Source organism: Pleurodeles waltl, chromosome 2_1 (genome assembly GCF_031143425.1).
Source record: "Pleurodeles waltl isolate 20211129_DDA chromosome 2_1, aPleWal1.hap1.20221129, whole genome shotgun sequence".
Lineage (NCBI taxonomy): Eukaryota > Metazoa > Chordata > Amphibia > Caudata > Salamandridae > Pleurodeles > Pleurodeles waltl.
Window position 1 is genome coordinate 88,231,598 of NC_090438.1, and position 22,316 is coordinate 88,253,913.

General features: G+C 44.6%; 1 protein-coding gene across 3 annotated transcripts in view; it reads right to left on the reverse strand.

Annotated features, from left to right (window-relative positions):
• Nucleotides 1-19,743: 19,743 nt before the first annotated feature.
• Nucleotides 19,744-22,316, reverse strand: part of MSN (moesin) — a 179,244-nt gene continuing 176,671 nt past the window's right edge. For all 3 annotated transcript variants that reach the window (XM_069210435.1, XM_069210426.1, XM_069210443.1), the window contains exon 13: nt 19,744-22,121. In XM_069210435.1, coding sequence (XP_069066536.1) covers nt 21,957-22,121 — 165 coding nt within the window. In that variant the 3' untranslated portion in view covers nt 19,744-21,956. The remainder of the gene's footprint in view (nt 22,122-22,316) is intronic.

Here is a 22,316-nt window from a genome sequence, read left to right on the forward strand (position 1 = left end):
TTACCTATGTGGTTGGGTGATGGGGCATGTGAATTGCACCCTTGTGCTATATTATAGTGTCTTTGTGTCTAGTTTTGGGTGGCACTAATTTTGCACCTCAATATTTTATTTTCGGCTGAGGAGGGGGGGATAAGCGTGTGGGTTTGATTTGGTCCCCTGTCCTTAGTATTTCCGTTTAGGACCATTAGTCTATGTGATTGTTATTTCTGATCTTGCACTATAATTTCCTTCGCTGGGCCATTTATTTTATGTATTGTGTGATTGAACTTGCATTTCCATCATCGGTCTTCTTTTTATGAGGTTTTAGTATTCCTCCTTATCTGCATTGCTATTCTATATTGTTTCCGTAAAGAAGGGAAGCGTGTGGTATCCTCATTTCTATACCATGCATTTCTCCCTAGTTATATGTCCCCTGCTGCTCAGCCAGGGTGACTGTGGGGAAACAGAATGCTGCTGTGTGCATGGTGTGAGTGTCAGCTTGAAAGCTTGGGCTGAGCAGCAAGAATGCTGCTCCCTGTGTGGCCTTTCTGCTACCTCCATAACATCGGCTACCTGTAACCCGAGAGTCCTACCTTGTGAATAAATCTTTTCCTGTTTCACCTATACTACTGTTTATCATGCATCATCATTTACTACATCACGTAATGCAGGAAGTCACGACAGGCAGGGCTCAACTCATATTAATAGTCTGGATTGGAGGATTGGAGGATTGGAGTGAGTCTGAGCATTTACTCTCCGATTTGGCTACCACTTTGGGAAACATCCACTCTCAGCACAGGGGAAGGCCTGCACCAGAAACTTCCCAACCCACACCTTCATGCCTGGAGATTGGGTGGCAACAGCTAAATTCTTTTGACTTCCTGTCTGAAGTGGTAATGCCATTTTTGTAGCCAGATGCCCATCCACGAAGGTCCATCTATGCTAGATGGTGGGAAAAGTTTGTGGCCTGGTGTGACGCAAGTCATCCACAACCTCTGTAACCCAAACTCTGATGTGTTGCTGTCTGTTTGGTGGTTGGCCCAGCAGTGTTACAGTAGGCTACTTGTCAGCATTTTCCCTCCAAAACCATTTGTCATGCCTTAGTGTGCTGTTTTAGCCTGTGCACAATTGCCCACTAAAGTTTCTGATGATCAATACTGTCTTTATAACTATCACGTCTGTGTGTCACACGACTGAACTACACTCTGTGCAACCTCCCTACACACCTTTTTCCCCAAATTGGTGCTGCAAACGCAAGCTGCCTTTGTGCCACTGTGATGCTACCCTTCTCAGTCAGTCAATTGAACACCCTGCTTTTTCCCCTCTGTCACATCTCTCAAACGAGAAGGGGGGGGGGCTCTATTGGCTTGACCAGAAGACAGATTAGATTTTCTACATTGACCTTATGAGAGACTATTATGCTAGATAATCAGATCTTTGTGAGGCTCACTGGGACTAAGAAAGGCAATACAGAGCAAACAGGACTCCATGCGGCTAGATAGTCCTCTCTAATACAATCTGCTGTAGGCTAGCACAGAAGCAACTCCAAGAGGGCTTGCAGGAGCATTCCATAGTGCTAAGGCTGCCAGAATGGTATGGGCAAAGAAGGGTGTTGGTTCTGAATATCTGCCAGGCTGCAATATAAATGGACATGATGACAGAACACTGCTGGTGATGGGAGGGTGTCTTTGGCAGCTCGTTCCTGCAAGATTTCTTAATCTGAATCCACTTCTCAGGCTCACTACCTTTAGAAGGTACTGCTGATGTATCTATACTAGAGGTGAACCTGAGGCTTATTCACCAAAAGAATAAGTTATTCACTTTCGGTAACACTCTTTCTTGGTGGATACTTTACCCGTAGATAACTTACTAAACTACAGCAAACCCTGCTGTCTCCACACCCGTACACCCTAGCTCTGTGGAGCAGCTCTTACACATCATTAGAAAGTCCCAAGTTAGATTTTGGCACATGGACACAAGCAATTTGTTCTGAATACTCCACATGTGCGAACAAAGAATGATAAAGATTAAGAAACTGATGTCAACATGTAGGGATTGTGCTTTTATGCAGCTCTGCTTGGTCACCTCCAAGGTGTTATGAAGTAACAGCAAAACCACACAGAGCCACTCACTGCTGGGACCCAGGAAGGACCAGGATGTCGCCCCTTGGAGGAGGAGACGGGGGGTGCTCAGCAACTCAGAGCCCCCACAGGAGCAGGCAGCACCCGCAGAAGTACCGGAACAGGCACTTAGAAGATCTGAGGACAGCGGTCGACTCAGAGTCACAAAGGAGGGCCCCACGACGTCGGAGTCCAACTCAGCGAGTTGGGCAAAGCAGGACGGAGTGCTGGGGACCCAGGCTAGGCTGTGCACAAAGGAATCCCTGGAAAAGTGCACAGAAGCCGGAGCAGCTGCAGATCACGCAGTACACAGGATTACTGTCTGGCGTGGGGAGGCAAGGACTTACCTCCACCAAATTTGGACAGAAGGGCCACTGGACTGTGGGAGACACTTGGACCCAGCTCATGTGTTCCAGGGACCACGCTCGTCAGGATGAGGGGGGACCCAGAGGACCGGTGATGCAGAAGTTTGGTGCCTGCGTTGGCAGGGGGAAGATTCCGTCAACCCAAAGGAGATTTCTTCTTGGCTTCCAGTGCAGGGTGAAGGCAGACAGCCCTCAGAGCATACACCACCAGGAAACAGTCGAGAAAGCCGGCAGGATGAGGCGCTACAATGTTGCTGGTTTTGCAGGCGTCCTGGAGCAATCAGCGGTCGATCCTTGGCAGAAGTCAAAGAGGGAAGTGCAGAGGAACTCTGGTGAGCTCTTGCATTCGTTATCTGTGGAACAGCCCAGACGAGAGACCCTAAATAGCCAGAAAAGGAGGTTTGGCTACTGAGAAACGAGGCTTGGCTACTGAAAGAGGTAAGCACCTATCAGGAGGGGTCTCTGACGTCACCTGCTGGCACTGGCCACTCAGAGCTGTCCATTGTGCCCCAGCACCTCTGAATCCAAGATGGCAGAGGTCTGGGACACACTGGAGGAGATCTGGGCACCTCCCCTGGGAGGTGCTGGTCAGGGGAGTGGTCACTCCCCTTTCCTTTGTCCAGTTTCACGCCAGAGCAGGGTTGGGGGATCCCTGAACCGGTGTAGACTGGCTTATGCAGAGATGGGCACCATCTGTGCCCATCAAAGCATTTCCAGAGGCTGGGGGAGGCTACTCCTCCCCAGCCCTTCACACCTATTTCCAAAGGGAGAGGGTGTAACACCCTCTCTCAGAGGAAATCCTTTGTTCTGCCTTCCTAGGACTGGGCTGCCCAAGCCCCAGGGGGGGAGAAACCTCTCTGAGGGGTTGGCAGCAGCTGCAGTGGAGACCCCGGAAAGGCAGTTTGGCAGTACCCGGGTTCTGTGCTAGAGACCCGGGGATGCATGGAATTGTCACCCCAATACCAGAATGGTATTGGGGTGACAATTCCATGATCCTAGACATGTTGTAGTGTAGCCATTTTTTAATATAGCTTCATGAGTGTTAGCTTAACATATTAGGCCTCTGTGCACTTTGCCCTAGATACATTTTATTTAACCTTGCACTGTCATTTTACAATAACCAGTTTCACGGTCTTGTTTTTATTTCATTCTATCACACTGTTTAGCTTACTTCAGCACTGTGTTCTCAAACAATGCATTCTTGCTCGCTCTGTGCTTCAGTCAAGGCTACAGTCTGGTATATTGCTGGTAAACGTGGTAGAAGTTTAGTCTCTAGGGTTTGTAGAAAATACACATCCTTACGTAGGGACATTTTCTTAGATCTGCGTGTTAGTTATAAAAACACTTTCTAGTCCTAGTACACGTCAGAGGGAGATTCCGACCAGGAACCTACAACTAGATGCTGACTGCCCCGTTGAAGAAGCTGATGCAGATTACAGGCCTTTGCTCAGGTATGAGGGTTGATGTCCTCCCGGGGGAACCTGAATGGCAGGCTTAGAGCTTTACATGCTGTGCTCAGAATATAACTTAGAGAGAACCTAATCTAGTTGCATTATGATAGCCTTATTCTTGTGCTTCACTCTCATCGTTACTATTTTAATCCTACTGTGTTGTGTAGTTCTGGTTATTGCAGCTCACGCTTTGCTATCTAAAATGCAGTCGTTTTATTAAACCAATCTTTAAAACTCAAACTGCCTTTGTCATTTATATATGAGACCGCACTGTGTATGAGAGAACCGGTTGTGACCTGAGTGACCATGACTTCTCTGGGAAGTACTAAGATGTCATGCGCTCGGCTGCCCAATTGTCTCTTCCCATTGGGAGAGATGAGGCACTGCTAGTTAGCCGGATCAAAACCCGGATTTAGAGTGACAAGGGTCCTTCACCGTGGGTCAGACTTAGTCCCCCACACTGTGAACGATCTTGCCTCCCAAAATCCAGTAGTCTCATTAGGATAATGAGAGCCTACGCGACAATGTTACATGGCCATGTTCGGAGTTACCATTGTGACGCTACATATAGGTAGTGACCTATATGTAGTGCATGTGTGTAATGGTGTCCCCGCACTCACAAAGTCCGGGGAATTTGCCCTCAACAATGTGGGGGCACCTTGGCTAGTGCCAGGGTGCCCACACACTAAGTAACTTGGCACCTAACCTTCACCAAGTGAGGGTTAGGCATATAGGTGACTTATAAGTTACTTATGTGCAGGGAAAATGGCTGTGAAATAACGTGGACATTATTTCACTCAGGCTGCAGTGGCAGTCCTGTGTCAGAATTGTCTGAGCTCCCTATGGGTGGCACAAGAAATGCTGCAGCCCATAGGGATCTCCTGGAACCCCAATACCCTGGGTACCTAGGTACCATATACAAGGGAATTATAAGGGTGTTCCAGTGTGCCAATGAGAATTGGTAAAATTAGTCACTAGACTGCAGTGACACATTTAAAGCAAAGAGAGAGCATAAACACTGAGGTTCTGGTTAGCAGAGCCTCCGTGAGACAGTTAGGCACCACACAGGGAACACATACAGGCCACAAACTTATGAGCACTGGGGTCCTGACTAGCAGGGTCCCAGTGACACATATCAAACACACTGACAACATAGGGATTTCACTATGAGCACTGGGCCCTGGCTAGCAGGATCCCAGTGAGACAGTGAAAACACCCTGACATATACTCACAAACAGGCCAAAAGTGGGGGTAACAAGGCTAGAAAGAGGCTACCCTCCTACACCTGTAACTATCAGTTTGCAGTCTGTAGTGCTATAGATTCATAAATGTTGCTGCTACTAAATTTTTGTTACTACCAGTGTTAGGTGTGGATGGTCAAGTTGTTTTCTTTGAGATAAAAGGTTTCAGTTTCTAGGTGAGTATTCCTTGACGGAATGCTCAAATAACCAGGACACAGACTCCCCCATAGAATGCACCCCCCCAAAAGGGCATTAGAGGGAGTAAAGCGAAGCAGGACCGCTTCTATGTACTGGTGCATTGTGAATGTGGTATTAATGTGTATTAGGCTATAAACACATCTGGCGATGAAGGACGGCGTGTGTGGATCTAGAGGGCTAAAAGTTGCAAACTCAGTTACAGGTAAGTAATGTTTTCTGTTTGCAGCATGTGTCGCTGTAGATCACATGCCTTGCATCCTCACTAAAGAGGAGGCTTCAAGCAGGTGAAGTTGTAATTTCGATTATGGTTTCAAGGCTTAGTTGACTTCAGCTTCTTGGTGGCCAATAATGACTACACAGTAAGTCTTTGTGAAGATCTGCGGGGTAGACCAGGTCACAGCTTTACCGATGTCTGCGAAGATGTTCCTAGGAAATTCATAGCGCCTCCTTTATTTGCAAGCTGAATGTGCCTTAGGTACAGTATTTAGTGTACGTTTTGCTTTGGCGCAACATACTTTAATGTAGTTAACTATCCATCGTTCAAGGCCCAACTTAGAGGTAGAATTCTCTAGGTGGCGCTTGGCAAAAGCCACAATACTGCTTTGTGTTCTATATGTATTTTTAAAGATCAATATATACGTAAGAGATCTTTTCACATTTATTGTAACGCTGCTTCTGAAATGGACCGAGGCTGTGGAAAGAAACTTAGCAAAACAATTTTTGTATTAACATGGAAGTAGGAGACAGAAATCAAGGGCTTGTCCTTCGAACAACCCAATCTTTGTGGATCTAAAAAAAAAAAGGTTCTTGCAAACCAGGGCTTGAAATTCACTGACTCTTTGCAATGGCTCAAGGGGGGCAATGAGCCATGTGAGAACGGCATTAACGTGTTACGAAGGGACTTGTGCTGTTCTTCATGGGATAACACTCGTTAGACCCTACATGAGGGCTTTGACTACTGGGATCTTAAAGATAGATTGTTGTTGTTTATTGTGCATGTACGCTGCAACCGCTGCCAAGTTATGCCTAATAAAGTTGTACGCTAGTCCTAATTTCTACAAATGCAGTTAATAACAATTCTATTGTATGGAAACCTGAATAAGTGGTTTGTTCTCGATACGATAGTAGTGCATTTATCTTTTCTATTTGATAGAGTAACAAGCTCTTGTAGAATGAACCACAAAGCTAGAGGTAGCCAAATCCTAAAAACTCAGGTGCCAAAATCACAAGATTGGGTGTCTTGAGATTTTGCTTCCCCTGGAGCTGGGTTATAAGGTCTGCATGTTCACCCAACTTCTAAACTGAGTAAATGGACATGTCCAGTAGCATGGAATGCCATGGCGGTCCTACGCAAGTGGGAGCAACAAGCATGGACCTTAAGATGGTTTTCCCTTTTTCCTCACTGCATATGGAATCAGTGGAAGGGAAAACAAACATCCACAATCAATTCACCCAGACAGCATTGCCCACGGACTGTGGAAGTGGATCCTGGAGGCAAAGCTTGGATGGTTTACGTTTTCTGGACTGGTAAACAGATCGACTGGGAGTGTTGCTCATCTTTGAAAACATGGGTGCAGACTTGGGGATTCATTTCCCATTTGTGTGTTTGTTGAGGAGTCCTGCTTAGCTGGTTCGCGAAGTTGTTGGCCACTCCTGGGAGGTTTCTGGTAGGTGGGAGATGAAATGGCCCAATGCCATGCTGTCCGTGCTAGGATTAGCAGCTGGGGTGTAGTGCCTCCCTGTTTTTGGATGTGGTACATTACAGTCATGTTGTTGATCCAGATGAGCACTGTCGCAAATTACTAGCTAAAACAATCTGTTGCACTGCCATAAACTCCAGCAAACGGTGAGGAGCTACTGCATTTTTTGCGCCCAGGAGCCCTCAATGGCCCTGCAGCAACGCCACAGCATGCTCGGCGTGGGGTTGCTTGCAGCAAGGGTTTCCTGCAAGGCCCAACTTAGAGGTAGAATACCAGCCAACCCTTTGCTGGTAATAAAATTGGTTTTCGTAAAAAAAAGCCTCGAAATTAAGTGAAAAAACCCACAAAGGTTTAAGTGACATTATAGTTAGGTGAAATATTCAAACAACTGAAATTTCAGTAACATTTTAAACTTTAAAAAAACACTGAAATTCACCAGTTATAGTTGTCGCTAGTAAATCTAACTCAAGCCCTTGCCATGCGCAGCTAATTATCCCACATATTACATATCACTCATGACGTTCTAGAATATCATTAATAACATCCTTCAACATTCGAAATGACATAATTGAAGGCAAGACTGCGCATGGCAGGGGCACAATCTACAGTCACTAGACATAATTAAAACTGTGAATTCCAGTGCTTTTAAAGTTTAACACATTACTTCTGAAATTTTCACCTAATTAGAAGATCACTTTCCTGTAAATATACATTATATATATATGTGTATATATGCACGCATACACGTGTGTGTTGAAGTACAGTGACTGTATAAATATCCATGTGTCACACATGAGAGAATGTTGCTAATTTCGATAAGTGTCCATTAAAGATTTGGAAGTTAAATTCCTGAAGAAAGCACAGAATATACTTGTCCACTTACCACAAACCTCACATAGTAATAGTGCACGGGGTATTGAAGGAGGTATCTTTGAAACTGAGGTTTGCCTTATGATCTCCTGTGTAGAGCAGTGGAGTAATCGCTTGCAGAGTTTTCATCTTGAAGGGCTCCGACACTATGTAACGTACTGGCCTTAGGGTGCCATCCTTTTTGGGGATTTGGAAGTATAGAGAAGAAACGTTTTATCCTCTCTGGTTCTCTAGCATTAGTTGTTCTGCCCCCTTTTGGAGCAATGCCTTCACCTCCTGCAGCAGTCTGATGTTCCTGGGTGATTGTGTGACAAGGTATATTAGGTGGTGTATGAAATTTAGAGCGGTATCCACAAGAAAATGATAGATAAGTCCCATTTGTCTGAGGTTATCTTTTCTCAATGGAGAAGAAAGGACCCCATTCTTCCCCTGCCACGTGTTGAGTGATCAGTGGGAATGGAGGATAAGTCATCGTTTTGAAATGGAGAAACCTTTGCTTGGGCTCACTTGCCTTTCGGTAAGGCCTGGAACTTCGCCTCCAGTGAAAAGGCTGCTGATGATGAAAAGCAGCGAGCTATGGTGTAGACGCAGTGTTGGTTGCTCCTTATGCCACTGAAAACCAAGGCAGTCAGTTTAGATTTGGAGGGCCCCATAGTCTTGGTTGGTTGCTCCTTATGCCACTGAAAACCAAGGCATCTAGTGTTGAGCTCAGAGTGTTGCAAGTTATTTTTGTTCTAAGAATCTTTTCGAGTCATGAGATCGAGTGATTCCTCCTCTTGGTGATATTGCGCATGGGCATCGAGTCCTTTGTTAGATTGTTTTGTCGCAGACAGGTGAGGTAAGGAGTATGGAAAATGTCACTTACCCAGTGTACATCTGTTCGTGGCATGAGATGCTGCAGATTCACATGCTGTGCATATCCGGCCATCTAGTGTTGGGCTCGGAGTGTTACAAGTTGTTTTTCTTCGAAGAAGTCTTTTCGAGTCACGAGATCGAGGGACTCCTCCCCTTTCGGCTCCATTGCGCATGGGCGTCGACTCCATCTTAGATTGTTTTCCCCGCAGAGGGTGAGGTAGGAGTTGTGTATATAGTAATAGTGCCCATGCAATGGAGTAAGTATGTATGTACATAATGTGACTAAAAGTGATATATTTACAAATTTACAAATGTATAAGTTTTATTTTTATCAACTTATAACGGCTACAGGCTCCCGGGGAGGCGGGTGGGCGCATGTGAATCTGCAGCGACTAATGCCACAAACAGATGTACACTGGGTAAGTGACATTTTCCGTTCGGTGGCATGTGTGGCTGCAGATACACATGCTGTGCATAGACTAGTAAGCAGTTATCTCCCCAAAAGCGGCGGTTTAGCCTGTAGGAGTTGAAGTTGTTTGAAATAATGTTCTTAATACTGCCTGTCCTACTGTGGCTTGTTGTGTTGTTAACACATCCACACAGTAATGTTTAGTGAATGTATGAGGCGTAGACCATGTGGCTGCTTACAGATTTCTGTCATTGGTATATTTCCTAGAAAGGCCATTGTGACGCCTTTCTTTCTAGTTGAGTGTGCCTTCGGTGTAATAGGCAGGTCTCTCTTTGCTTTTACATAGCAGGTTTGAATACACTTAACTATCCATCTGGCAATGCCTTGTTTGGATATTGGATTCCCTGCATGTGGTTTTTGAAAAGCTACAAACAATTGTTTTGTTTTGAGAATTTGTTTGGTTCTATCAATGTAATACATTAGTGCTCTTTTTATGTCTAATGTATGTAATGCTCTTTCAGCTAGAGAGTCTGGTTCTGGAAAGAACACTGGGAGTTCCACTGTTTGATTTAAGTGGAACGGTGATATGACTTTTGGCAAAAATTTGGGATTTGTGCGTAGAACCACTTTATGTTTGTGTATTTGTACAAAGGGTTCTTGTATGGTAAAGGCTTGTATTTCACTTACTCTTCTGAGAGACGTGACAGCTATTAGGAAGGCTACTTTCCAGGTTAAGTATTGTATCTCACAAGAGTGCATGGGTTCAAATGGTGGGCCCATGAGTTGTGTTTATACAATATTGAGGTTCCACGAAGGAACTGGTGATATTCTTGGTGGAATGATCCTTTTTAGACCCTCCATAAATGCTTTTATGACTGGGATTCTGAATAGTGAAGTTGAATGTGTAATTTGCAGATAGGCCGAAATTGCTGTGAGATGTATTTTAATGGATGAAAAAGCTAACTTAGACTTTTGTAAGTGTAGTAAGTAGCTTACAATGTTTTTCGCGGATCCGTGTAATGGTTCAATTTGATTATTATGACAGTAATAAACAAATCTTTTCCATTTATTTGCGTAGCAATGTCTTGTAGTAGGTTTTCTAGCCTGTTTGATGACCTTCATACATTCGTGTGTAAGCTCTAGATGTCCGAACTCTAAGACTTCAGGAGCCAGATTGCTAGATTGAGCGATGCTGGATTCGGGTGTCTGATCTGTTGTTTGTGTGGAGTTAACAGATCTGGTCTGTTTGGTAGTTTGATATGAGGCACTACTGACAGGTCTAGTAGTGTTGTGTACCAAGGTTGTTGTGCCCAAGTTAGTGTTGTTAGTATTAGTTTGAATTTGTTTTGACTCAATTTGTTTACGACATACTGAAGGAGTGGGAGAGGGGGAAAAGCGTAAGCAAATATCCCTGACCAACTCATCCATAACGCATTGCCCTTGGAGTGAGGCTGTGGGTACCTGGATGCGAAGTTTTGGCATTTTGCATTTTCTTTTGTTGCGAATAGGTCTATTTGCGGTGTTCCCCAGGTTTGGAAGTAGGTTTGTAGTATCTGGGGATGAATTTCCCATTTGTGGATCTGTTGGTGATCCTGACTGAGATTGTCGGCTAACTGGTTTTGAATTCCTGGTATGTATTGCGCTATCAGGCGAATGTGATTGTGAATCGCCCAATGCCAAATCTTTTCTGCTAAGAGACAACTGTGTTGAGTGTGTCCCTCCCTGTTTGTTTAGATAATACATTGTTGTCATGTTGTCTGTTTTGACAAGAATGTGTTTGTGGGCTATTAGTGGTTGAAATGCTTTCAACGCTAGAAACACTGCTAGTAGTTCTAACTGATTTATATGAAGTTGTTTCTGCTGAGTGTCCCATTGTCCCTGGATGCTGTGTTGGTTGAGGTGTGCTCCCCACCCTACCATGGAAGCATCTGTTGTGATCACGTATTGAGGCACTGGGTCTTGGAAAGGCCGCCCTTGGTTTAAATTTATAGGATTCCACCATTGAAGCGAGGTGTATGTTTGGCGGTCTATCAACACTAGAACTTGAAGTTGACCCTGTGCTTGTGACCATTGTGTTGCTAGGCACTGTTGTAAGGGCCGCATGTGTAATCTTGCGTTTGGGACAATGGCTATGCATGAGGACATCATGCCTAATAGTTTCATCACTAATTTTACCTGAAATTTTTGGTTTGGGTGCATACATTTTATTATGTTTTGGAATGCTTGTACCCTTTGTGGACTTGGAGTGGCAATCCCTTTTTTTGTGTTGATTGTTGCTCCTAAGTATTGTTGTATTTGACACGGCTGTAAGTGTGATTTTTGGTAGTTTAGTGAGAACCCGTTTGTGAAGGGTTTCTATGACGTATTTTGTGTGTTGAAGACACTGTTCCTGCGTGTTGGTTTTGATTAACCAATCGTCTAGATACGGGAATACGTGTATGTGCTGCCTTCTGATATGGGCTGCTACTACTGCAAGGCATTTTGTAAATACCCTTGGTGCTGTTGTTATCCCGAATGGTAACACTTTGAATTGGTAATGTACTCCTTGGATTACAAACCTTATGTATTTCCTGTGTGAAGGATGTATGGGTATATGGAAGTACGCATCCTTGAGATCTAATGTTGACATGTAGTCTTGTTGTTTGAGCAAGGGGATTACGTCTTGGGGTGTCACCATGTGAAAATGATCTGATTTGCTGTAAAGATTTAGCGTTCTGAGATCTAAGATGGGTCTCAGAGTTTTGTCCTTTTTGGGTATTAGAAAATACAGGGAATAAACACCTGTTCCTTTCTGATGATTGGGTACCAGTTCTATTGCGTCTTTTTGCAACAACGCTTGGACTTCTAGTTGTAATAGATCCAAGTGCTGTTTGGACAAGTTGTGTGTTCTTGGAGGCACATTTGGTGGTAATTGTAGGCATTCTATGCAATAACCATGTTGGATAATGGCTAGGACCCACGAGTCTGTTATTTCTTCCCAGTTTTGGTAAAAATCTGTGAGTCTCCCCCCCACTGGTGTTATGTGTTGGGGATTTGTGACACTGAAGTCACTGTTTATTTTGAGGGGTCTTTGGAACTTTCCTCTAGTTTTAGGGAACTGTCCGCCTCTGTATTGTCCCCGAAAGGCACCTCTCTGATACTGGCCCTGGTATGTGGGTCTGGATTGTGAGGTTGAGGGTTCTGTTCTTTGGGCCCGAAACCCCCCTCTAAATTGTGTCTTCCTAAATGTGCCTCTGCTCTGTGGGGAGTAGAGCGCGCCCATGGCCTTGGCCGTATCCGTGTCTTTTTTCAGCTTCTCTATAGCTGTGTCCACCTCCGGCCCAAACAACTGCTGTCCATTAAAAGGCATATTAAGCACAGCCTGTTGGATTTCGGGCTTAAATCCGGAGGTGCGTAGCCATGCGTGTCTCCGAATGGTGACTGCTGTATTCACAGTTCTTGCGGCTGTGTCTGCTGCATCCATTGCCGATCGTATCTGGTTGTTCGAGATACTTTGGCCCTCTTCCACCACTTGTTGTGCACGCTTTTGGAACTCTTTGGGCAGATGTTCTATAAAGTGCTGCATTTCATCCCAATGAGCCCTGTCATATCTTGACAAAGCCTGGGAATTGGCAATGCGCCATTGATTGGCCGCTTGTGCTGCAACTCTTTTCCCCGCTGCATCAAACTTTCGACTTTGTCGGGTGGTGGTGCATCTCCAGAGGTGTGTGAATTAGCCCTTTTACGTGCTGCGCCTACTACTACTGAGTCAGGTGTCAGTTGTTGTGTGATGTATACAGGGTCTGTAGTGGAAGGCTTGTACTTTTTCTCCACCCTAGGTGTGATGGCTCTGCCTTTGACAGGTTCTTGTAATACTTGTTTTGCGTGTTTCAACATCCCTGGTAGCATCGGGAGACTTTGGTACTGACTGTGTGTCGACGACAAAGTATTAAATAAAAAGTCAATCTCAATGGGTTCTGCGTGCAGTGCCACATTGTGAAAAGCCGCTGCTCTGGATACCACTTGCATGTAGGAAGTACTGTCTTCAGGTGGTGATGGTCTCGCTGGGTAGCAGTCTGGACTATTATCTGATACTGGCGCATCATATAGATCCCATGCATCTGGGTCATCCTGGCTGATCCCTGTGTGCGTTGGTGATAGCATCATGGGGGGGGGGGGGAGGAGGGGGTGCAATTGGTGACAGTTGCGGAGAGTGGTGTGGTGATGGTTGTGGCGAAGAGTGAGGTGGAGTTACTGCTTTTGCCACTTTTGCTTGTGGTTGTTTTTCTTTGTCTTGGAAAGCAAGTTTCCTTTTCATCCTTATAGGAGGGAGAGTTCTTATTTTCCCTGTTTCCTTTTGAATATGGAGCCTTCTTTGTGTATAATCTAGCTCCCCTGCTTCTAGCTCTTGTCCAAATTTGTGGCCTTGTAGTTGTTCTGAAAGGCCTTGTTCTTCGGAGTAGGAGCTTGTTTTCGGCTCCGAAGATGGGTGTTTCGGTACCGAAACTCTTTCTAGTGTCTTTTTCGGCTCCGAAGCCACTTTTTTTGGTTTCGGTGTGCCGATCTCTCGGTGCCGACTTATCTCAGAGCCGGTCTCTCCATGTCGAGTCTGGTCTGAGCCATGTTCTCGGTGTCGAGTATGCTCTGTGCCGGGATCTCGACCGGAGTCGGATGACTTCGACACATGTGTGCCCTTTTTCGGTGCCGATGGATGGTCACCGATTTTACAGGTTAAGCCATGGCCTGCCTTAATGATTTTTGCGTGAGTTTTGGCCGGGCTGGTTTACTCACGGTTTTCGGCGCCTGCTCTGTTTCGGGCTCGTCTGAATCAGCGATGGACAAAGTCTCCTCTTCCTTGATGTCGTGGTGTCCTGACGGCGCAGACGCCATTTGAAGCCTTCGTGCTCTCCGGTCCTGTAGCGTTTTCTTCGACCGAAACGCCTGACAGGCCTCACAGGTATCCTCTTTGTGTTTGGGGGACAAACACAAATTACAGACCAGATGTTGATCTGTGTAAGGATACTTGTTGTGGCATTTGGGGCAGAAGCGGAATGGGGTCCGTTCCATTAGCCTTGAATGTGCACGCGGTCGGGCCGACCAGGCCCCGCCGGGGAATAGAAGCCCCGAAGGGCTACCGGAGCTCTACTTGATTCGGTGTCGATCTGCGTTAACTAACCTCAATACCGAACGCCAAAAATACCGTAGAATTTTCCGCGATTTAACTAACTTTCCGAACCGAAACACGGAGCGAAGAGGAACACGTCCGAACCCGATGGCGGAAAGAAAACAATCTAAGATGGAGTCGACGCCCATGCGCAATGGAGCCGAAAGGGGAGGAGTCCCTCGATCTCGTGACTCGAAAAGACTTCTTCGAAGAAAAACAACTTGTAACACTCTGAGCCCAACACTAGATGGCGGGATATGCACAGCATGTTTATCTGCAGCTACACATGCCATCGAATGTATACATATAGATACAAATAATGTATAAAAAAGGATGCCCATGAAGTCTATATACAGATGTATAATATTTGTGAAATAATTCTACTACAACAACTACAGGCTTCCGGGGAGGTGGGAGGGCGCATGCGAATCTACAGCACTACATGCCACGAACAGATGTCTACTGGGTAAGTAACGTTTTCTGCTTGATGGCATGTGTGGCTGTAGATACACATGCTTTGCATAGACTGTAAAGCAGTCCTCTCCCAGTTAATAGTGGCTAGTCTGTAGGAGTTGGAGCAGTTTGAAAAAGTGTCCTGTGCACTGCCTGGCCAACATTTGCTTGTTGACGAGCTAAAACATCTGCACAATAATGCCTAGTGAACGTGTGTGGTGTAGACCAAGTAGCAGCTTTACAAACATCTGCTATTAGAATGTTTCCGACAAAAACCATAGAAGCAACTTTTTTCCTGGTGGGATGTGCTCTATGAACTGCAGGCAATGGTCTTTTAGCTTTAAGGTAACAAGTTTGAATAAACTGGACTATCCATCTAGCTATTCCATTTTTGGAGATTGGATTACCTTTATGAGGCATTGAAAAGCTACAAAAGTTGTTTGGTTTTTCTAAAACTGTTAGTCCTATCAATATAATACATAAGAGCTCTTTTAACATCTGGCGTGTGCAGAGCTCTTTCAGCAACTGAGTATGGCTGTGGGAAGAAGACAGATAACTCAACTGATTGGTTAATGTGAAATGGTGAAACTACTTTTGGTAGAAACTTTGGTTTTGTCCTAAGGACTACTCTATCTTTATGTACTTGGAAACAAGGTTGTTGTAAAGTGAAAGGTTGTATTTCACTTACACATCTTAGGGAAGTGATAGCCACTAAAAAGGCAACTTTCCATGAAAAAAATTGCAAACAGCAGGAATGCATGGGTTCAAACGGTAGACCATGAGTCTAGTAACACTGAGGTTCCATACTGGAGCTGGAGGAACCCTGGGTGGAATAACCCTCTTAAGCCCTTCCATAAATGCTTTAATTACAGGAATTCTGAACAAAGAAATGTGTTGTCGGTTTTGGAGGTAGCAGCTTTAGCTGCTAAATGAAGTCTAATAGACGAGTATGCTAAATTTGCTTTCTATACATGTAGCAGATAACAAACAATGTCTTGTACTGATGCCCTGAGTGGATCAATGTGTTTAGGGTGACAGTAGCATACAAAACGTTTCCATTTTGAGCATAACTGTCTAGTTGTAGGTTTACGGGCCACTCTAAGAATGGCCATTCATTCAGAGGGGGGTTGTAAATATTCAAATTCTATGACTTCAGGAGCCATATCGCAAGATTGAGTGTTGTGGGGTCTGGATGTCTGATGTGATCTTGCTTTTGAGTCAGACAGACAGATCCAAAAGTGTTGTGTACCAAGGCGGAAGTGCACATGTTGGAGCTACAAGGATCATGTTGAGCAATGTTTGTCTCAGTTTGAGAACCAGAAATGGAATGAGTGGGAGAGGTGGAAAAGCGTAAGGAAATATCCCTGACCAACTCGCCCATAGAGTATTGCCCTTGGACGGAGGGTGTGGGTATCTGGACATGAAGTTTTGGCATTTTGAGTTTTCTGCGGTGGCGAAGAGATCTATTCCTGGCGTTCCCCACAGGTGAAAGTATTTAAGTACTTGTGGGTGAAGTTCCCATTTGTTGACTTGTTGCTGCATCCTGCTAAGAGGTCTGCAAACTGATTGTCCATCCCTGGGAGATACTCTGGCAGTAAGTGAATGTGATGGTGAATTGCCCATTTCCAAAATGTCTTTGTAATTAAGGACAGCTGAGAAGACTGTGCCCCCCCCCCCCCCCCCCCTTGTTTCTGCAGATAATACATGGCTTTCATGTTGTCTATACGGACTAGAACCACTTTGTGGGAGAGTTGAGGTAGAAACATTTTGAGTGCTAGAAAGATTGCCTGTAACTCCAAATAGTTGAAGTGAAAAGTTTGTTGAACTGGATTCCATAACCCCTGTATTGTGAGGTTGTCGAGATGTGCTCCCCAACCTGTCTGTGATGCATCCATAGTCAGAGTGATCCGAGGTATAGGGTCTTGAAAGGGCCGTCCCTTGGAAAGATTGGTGGGATTCCACCATTGCAGAGAGCGGAGAGTCTGGCAGGTCCAACAACACTAGATCCTGAAGATGACCCTGTGACTGAGGCCACTGACGAGATAGGCACTGCTGTAAGGGGCGCATGTGTAGTCTGGCATGAGAAACGATGGCAATACATGACACCATCATCCCTAATAACTGCATCACTGTTCTTACTGTGCAAGATTGGTTTTGGTCTATCTGTGAAAGGAAAGTCTGAAAAGCTTGAATTTGTGCAGGGTTTGCAAGAGCCAAAACAGACCGAGTACGCTCCTAAATAGGGCTGTATCTGTAAAGGTTGATGGTGGGATTTGAGAAAGTTGATTGTGAACCCTATGGTGTGGAGAAGGTCTTCTGTGGCTTGAGTATGCCTGACACTGCTGGATGGTACTGGCTTTGATAAGTCAATCATCCAAGTAAGGGAATACATGTATGTGTTGCCTTCTGAGAAATGCCGCAACCACTGCAAGGCATTTTGTGAACCCAAATGGTAAGATTTTGAATTGATAAAGTTTCCCCGCAACAAGAGATCTTAGATATTTGCGGTGAGCTGGGTGAATGGGAATGTTAGAGTATGCGTCCTTTAAATCTAGAGCTGTCATGAAGTTGCCCTGTTGTACTAGGGGAACTACATCTTGGGGAGTGACCATGTGTAAATGCTCTGAGAGAATGGGTAGAGTGAGTGGTCTGAGATCTAGAATTACTTTTAGAAGAGCAAGATGGTCTTGTGAGAGCCTGTGAATGCGAGGGGGGGATATGTGGAGGGGTAGACATGAGTTCTAGGCAGTAACCATGATGGTTAATTGAAGAACCCACTGGTCTGTGGTGATATCGGACCAAACTGCATTAATCTTCCCCCTACTGGAGAGGTGTAATTTTGTGGAAGTTGTAGTTAATCACTGGAATGAATTAGAGGAAGATCCTCTGGAGGTGGATGCCTTACCTCTGCCTTTAGTGCTTGCACCTCTATATGAACCTCTAAAGGAACCTCTATGGTAGAAATGGGTGCCTTCTTTAGGTTGTGAGATGGAGGGTTCATTAGATGAGGATTTGAAACGTCCCCAAAATTGCTGGCGACGAAAAATACCCCTTTGTAGCATTGTGAGTAGGGCCCCCATAGCCGTAGCTGTTTATGAATCCTTTTTTAGGTTTTTCAATAGTGGTATCCACCTCCTGACCAAACAGATGTTTTCTGTCAAGAGGCTATTTAGAACTGCCTGTTGGATTTCAGGTTTAAAACCTTAACATCTGAGCCAAGCATGCCTTCTAATGATGATGCTGGTATTAATACCACATGCAGCAGTATCCGCTGTATCAGTGACACACGTAATGGAATTATTTGATAAAGTTTGGCCCACAGAAACTATTTCTTGGCCCCTTTTGCGATGCTTCTCTGGGAAATACTGGAGGAGGTCTTACATTTCATCCCAGCGAACCCTATCATAGCGTGTTAGGAGTGCCTGTGAATTAACAATACACAGTGATTGGCTGCTTGTGCAGCTACTTTTTTTCGTGCAGCATCTCTTAGAGTAATGACCTTAGATATTTGAAAATGTCCGAGCATGCCTGGTAGCATGGGAAGAAACCGGTTCTTTATGGGTGGTAGTCAGTGTGTCAAAAAGAAAATCTTACTCAATTGGGTCAGAATGCATTTGTACATCATGATATGCAGCTGCTCGTGCTATGACCTGCTAATATGACGTTGCGTCTTCGAGAGGTGAAGGGAGTGCAGGATATAAATCTGGGTCTTTTGGAAGTATGGGATCTGGATCATATAAATCTCATGGGTCTATATCCTGTGGACTATCCCCCAACCCATATCCCTGAGGAGATGGTGAATCATGCCATGAGTCATCTACATCATAGGTAGAGGTCAGGCAGGTCTGCGACATGCTCAGTGTCTAAATTATAGTGAGCCACACATGATAGCAAGTAAGAGCGTGTCAGTAGTTGTGATAGTGGACTAGAATCATTAGACCTGTGCTTCTTTAGTATGGGGAATGCCCTAAGAACCACAGATATGGCATGCTTCATTTGCTGTGTGTGTGTGTGTGTGGGGGGGGGTGGGTTCCCTCAGATATCTGCTGCGGGAGAGCACGTGTATGTCTAGATATAGGATGGGCTTCAAGACATGCTTGTGCCCTAGTGCCTGAAAATGCTGCTGGGGTGGGAGGACTGTTGAATGGCACAGATGGCTTACATGCAGTCAGTGTCCAGGGAGTGGGCTTTACTTGGGGCACTAGGAACTGCAGGTCTCTGAATTCAAGTCCTCTGAAGACGCATACCTAGAACTCCAATCACCATGGCTTCCCGGGATATTGATTGGGCCTTCCATCTCTCCGGATGTTCCCTCAATGGCACCAGGCTCGGTTGATGGCTCAGGAGAGCTTCAGCGCTCCATTTTGTAGTGCTCCCACTGACTCCTGAACGGATAGCTCCTTGTTTTTGAAGTCCCAGCATTGGGATTCCTCATGGTCACTGGGTAAACTGATGTTCCAGAACATATGCCAACCACAGGAACTTGCGGTTGTATTTAAGGCCAAACTGGAAGGGTGTGTTCTTCCTAACAAGCAATTCTCATGCAACTCAACCTAAAAAAAAAAACATTTCCCCAACTAATTCCAAATCTGCTGTAGTATGGTTATATCTCGTTGGAGGCTAGTCAGGTAACTGTAGCTCCAAAAAGCATGTCCAAACCCAGTGGCAGTAAAAACAATCTTGGCGTTCTTGTGCTGGTGCAATGTGGGTTTCAAAAAGGGATCGCGAGTCACCTAGAAACCAAAACCTTTCAACTTGAACTAGTTGCAAAGTCCATGCCCACGAGTAGGTGGTAACAGAACGCAAATCTACACATACTGAAAATCACTTAGGACAACAACAGGTCTTTTATAGTGTCAAAGGTATTAACTACATGGAACACCCTGGGAATATCTTTAATTTCATGCTCGGATATCACAGAAAGCATTTCATTCTAAACACACAAAAGACACATGAATGTTTTAATTTCTCAAATATTTATTGGCACTGGAAGAGCAAGACGACCTGCAACTGACCTCACGGACTTCAAACTGGGGTCTTGTGGTCGTGTTCTATGCAATGGCCTGGTCCAGGCGAAACAAAAACTGTGCCCTGTTTATTGTCTTAACTTAACCAGTAAAAAGGTTGATTAAATGTGAGTCAACATAATTTACATCAATGAACAAACCAACTGAGAAGGAAAAACATGTTTGGGATGTTCCTCTTGCAAACTTTGCACATATTCAAATTCTGAAAAATAAGGTTTTAAGGCGCAACAAAAACCTGCAAAACATTGAATTAAAAATTAAATGAAATAGAATTTTAATACTGAAAGCTCTTTTACATTAATTTGTTGCAAAATATCTGTCCTTTTTTATAATACAGTATATATTGTTCCAAGAAGGGTTTATTAAACACCTTCCCTCTTGTACAACTAGTACATTGTGCATAGCTAGAAAAGACGTACAAATCGATATCATATTAGATACCACTGGAATATATATAATACTGGTAGAAAAGGGAAGGGCTGGAACAACCACGCAAGGAGTGCTGGTGGGCCGACACTGCCATCAACCCCAAGAAAAGCAGATTTCTTCTAAACAATGAATGTACAAATTGAAGGAAATAAAATAGGTCAAAATATTAAGGTTGTGTAAGTGGGAAGGAAGATTTCCATCGCTAAAGAAAAATATATTTTGGGGTGTAATAGTGCTTGGAATGACGCCAGAACAACAGTGCTGAAAGGCTAAGTGCTTATTGTGTGGTAAGAAATTATTTGGCACAGCAAAAGTAGCAGGTCTCCATGACACCATACTCATCGACTGGGCCCCCAGCTGCTTAGATGCAAAAACTACTTCCGGATGCCGGAGCAGCGGTTCAGGCCTTCGGCAGCTATTCTTCAATGGCCAGCTGATGCTAGAACTACCAAATACCCCAAGGTGGAAGAACCCAATGGATTGGTCAATTACAACAAATTGACAACAGATCACCACATAAGAAGCCTCAAGCAAGTAAACAGTTTTCCAAGAAATAAGTTCAACGTTTGACACATTGGCCGCTAAAATACTGCAACGGCTTCCTTTTGCAAAGAATTGGCACACTCTACTGAATAAGAAACACATTCAGTTGTATTCTGTGAATTTGTTCCATTTTCTACTCGTGGCTTGCTCGCTGTGTTTCTTCGTGAACAGCCCCCCAAAATCTTCTGAACCCTAATTCAACAAAAAATAGGCGATTGGTACAAATATTGACTTTGGGCTGTGGGAAGCAGACAAACTGTGCAAGTTGGTTTTGGGAGTACAATTAATTTGCTCGTTTGCGTTATTATATGTACTTTTCCACAGATTTAGAGCTATTTAATACATGTTTTATAGAAACTAGCATCAACTAACGTGTGGAAAAAAAACCATAAGGATTGAGTTGTGACACTCAACAAGCCATGAAAAAAAAAAAAAAACGTCCCAGCGGCCACTTCCACAGGTTTCATAAACCAACATCAGGGTAGGAGTGTAGGCGCGCCCATTTGTCAACTTGCAGTCAATGCTACGGTGTACTTGTTACATTTCTCAGGTCAACCTGAGTTTTGTGCCAACAATTGCAACATTATTTCTATTTTCCCCAAACACAACGAACTTAAGGTCACCTAAAACCCAACCAAACATTATCAGCAAAGGGCTCCTGTATATATTGCCCAGTTACTTCCAAGCACCTACTTTCATTAATTTACAGAGGTGATTTGTGTCTTCACAAAGACCCATGAAATGCTACTGTTGGCACACCCTCTGATTCTGTGCAAACTAGGTCTCGGCCTGCCAAGAAAAATCCTGCTTCTAAGGCGCTCCACCGCCGGCAACATCTCCAGACTGGTGAGACACCTGTGAAAGGTGAATGGAAATCTCCTGTGTTTATACAGTGAACTAGTGAAGTGGTACAGTAATTTGAATGAAGTGGTGGGATTCCCAAGTACACAGTTAGAAGGATTTCCAGAGACGTTGCTCTTTGGAACGATGGTTGACGAGCAGTAAGAAGAAAAGTCCTTTGTTGGTTGAGGCGCTGCGTTTGCACAGACTTCATAAATAAGACCATGGTCACTCCTCTGTAGTGGTTCCAGCGCAGCATATCTAGCGCGTAGACGGGATGGGGACGGGAAACAGCCCTTGGGATGGATTGGGTGGGAACGAACGATGGAAGGATTACATGGACTCAAATTCGTCTATGCGTTGTTTGGTGTTGCCTTGACGAATCTGACGGAGGGTTTTGTACTTGTCTCGGCCTGCCTTGACATTCTCTGCATGAAGAAGGTCATTTGTCGTCTTCTTGGTCTCATCGCGGGCATTCTCCAGTTCCTTGCTAAGAGTCTGAGGACAGAGAGCAAGAGAAAATAAGTGAACAAAGAAAGAGGGATGAGCTTTGTGTCAGTGCGATTTGTGGTAGAGCATTGATCTGTGATGTCACACTTTAGTGTCGAAGAGGGAGGCATTACATTTTACGACAATTCTGCTCAGAGTACGCTCAATGCAGCAATGGTATGGGATATAGACTACAAGTCTAAA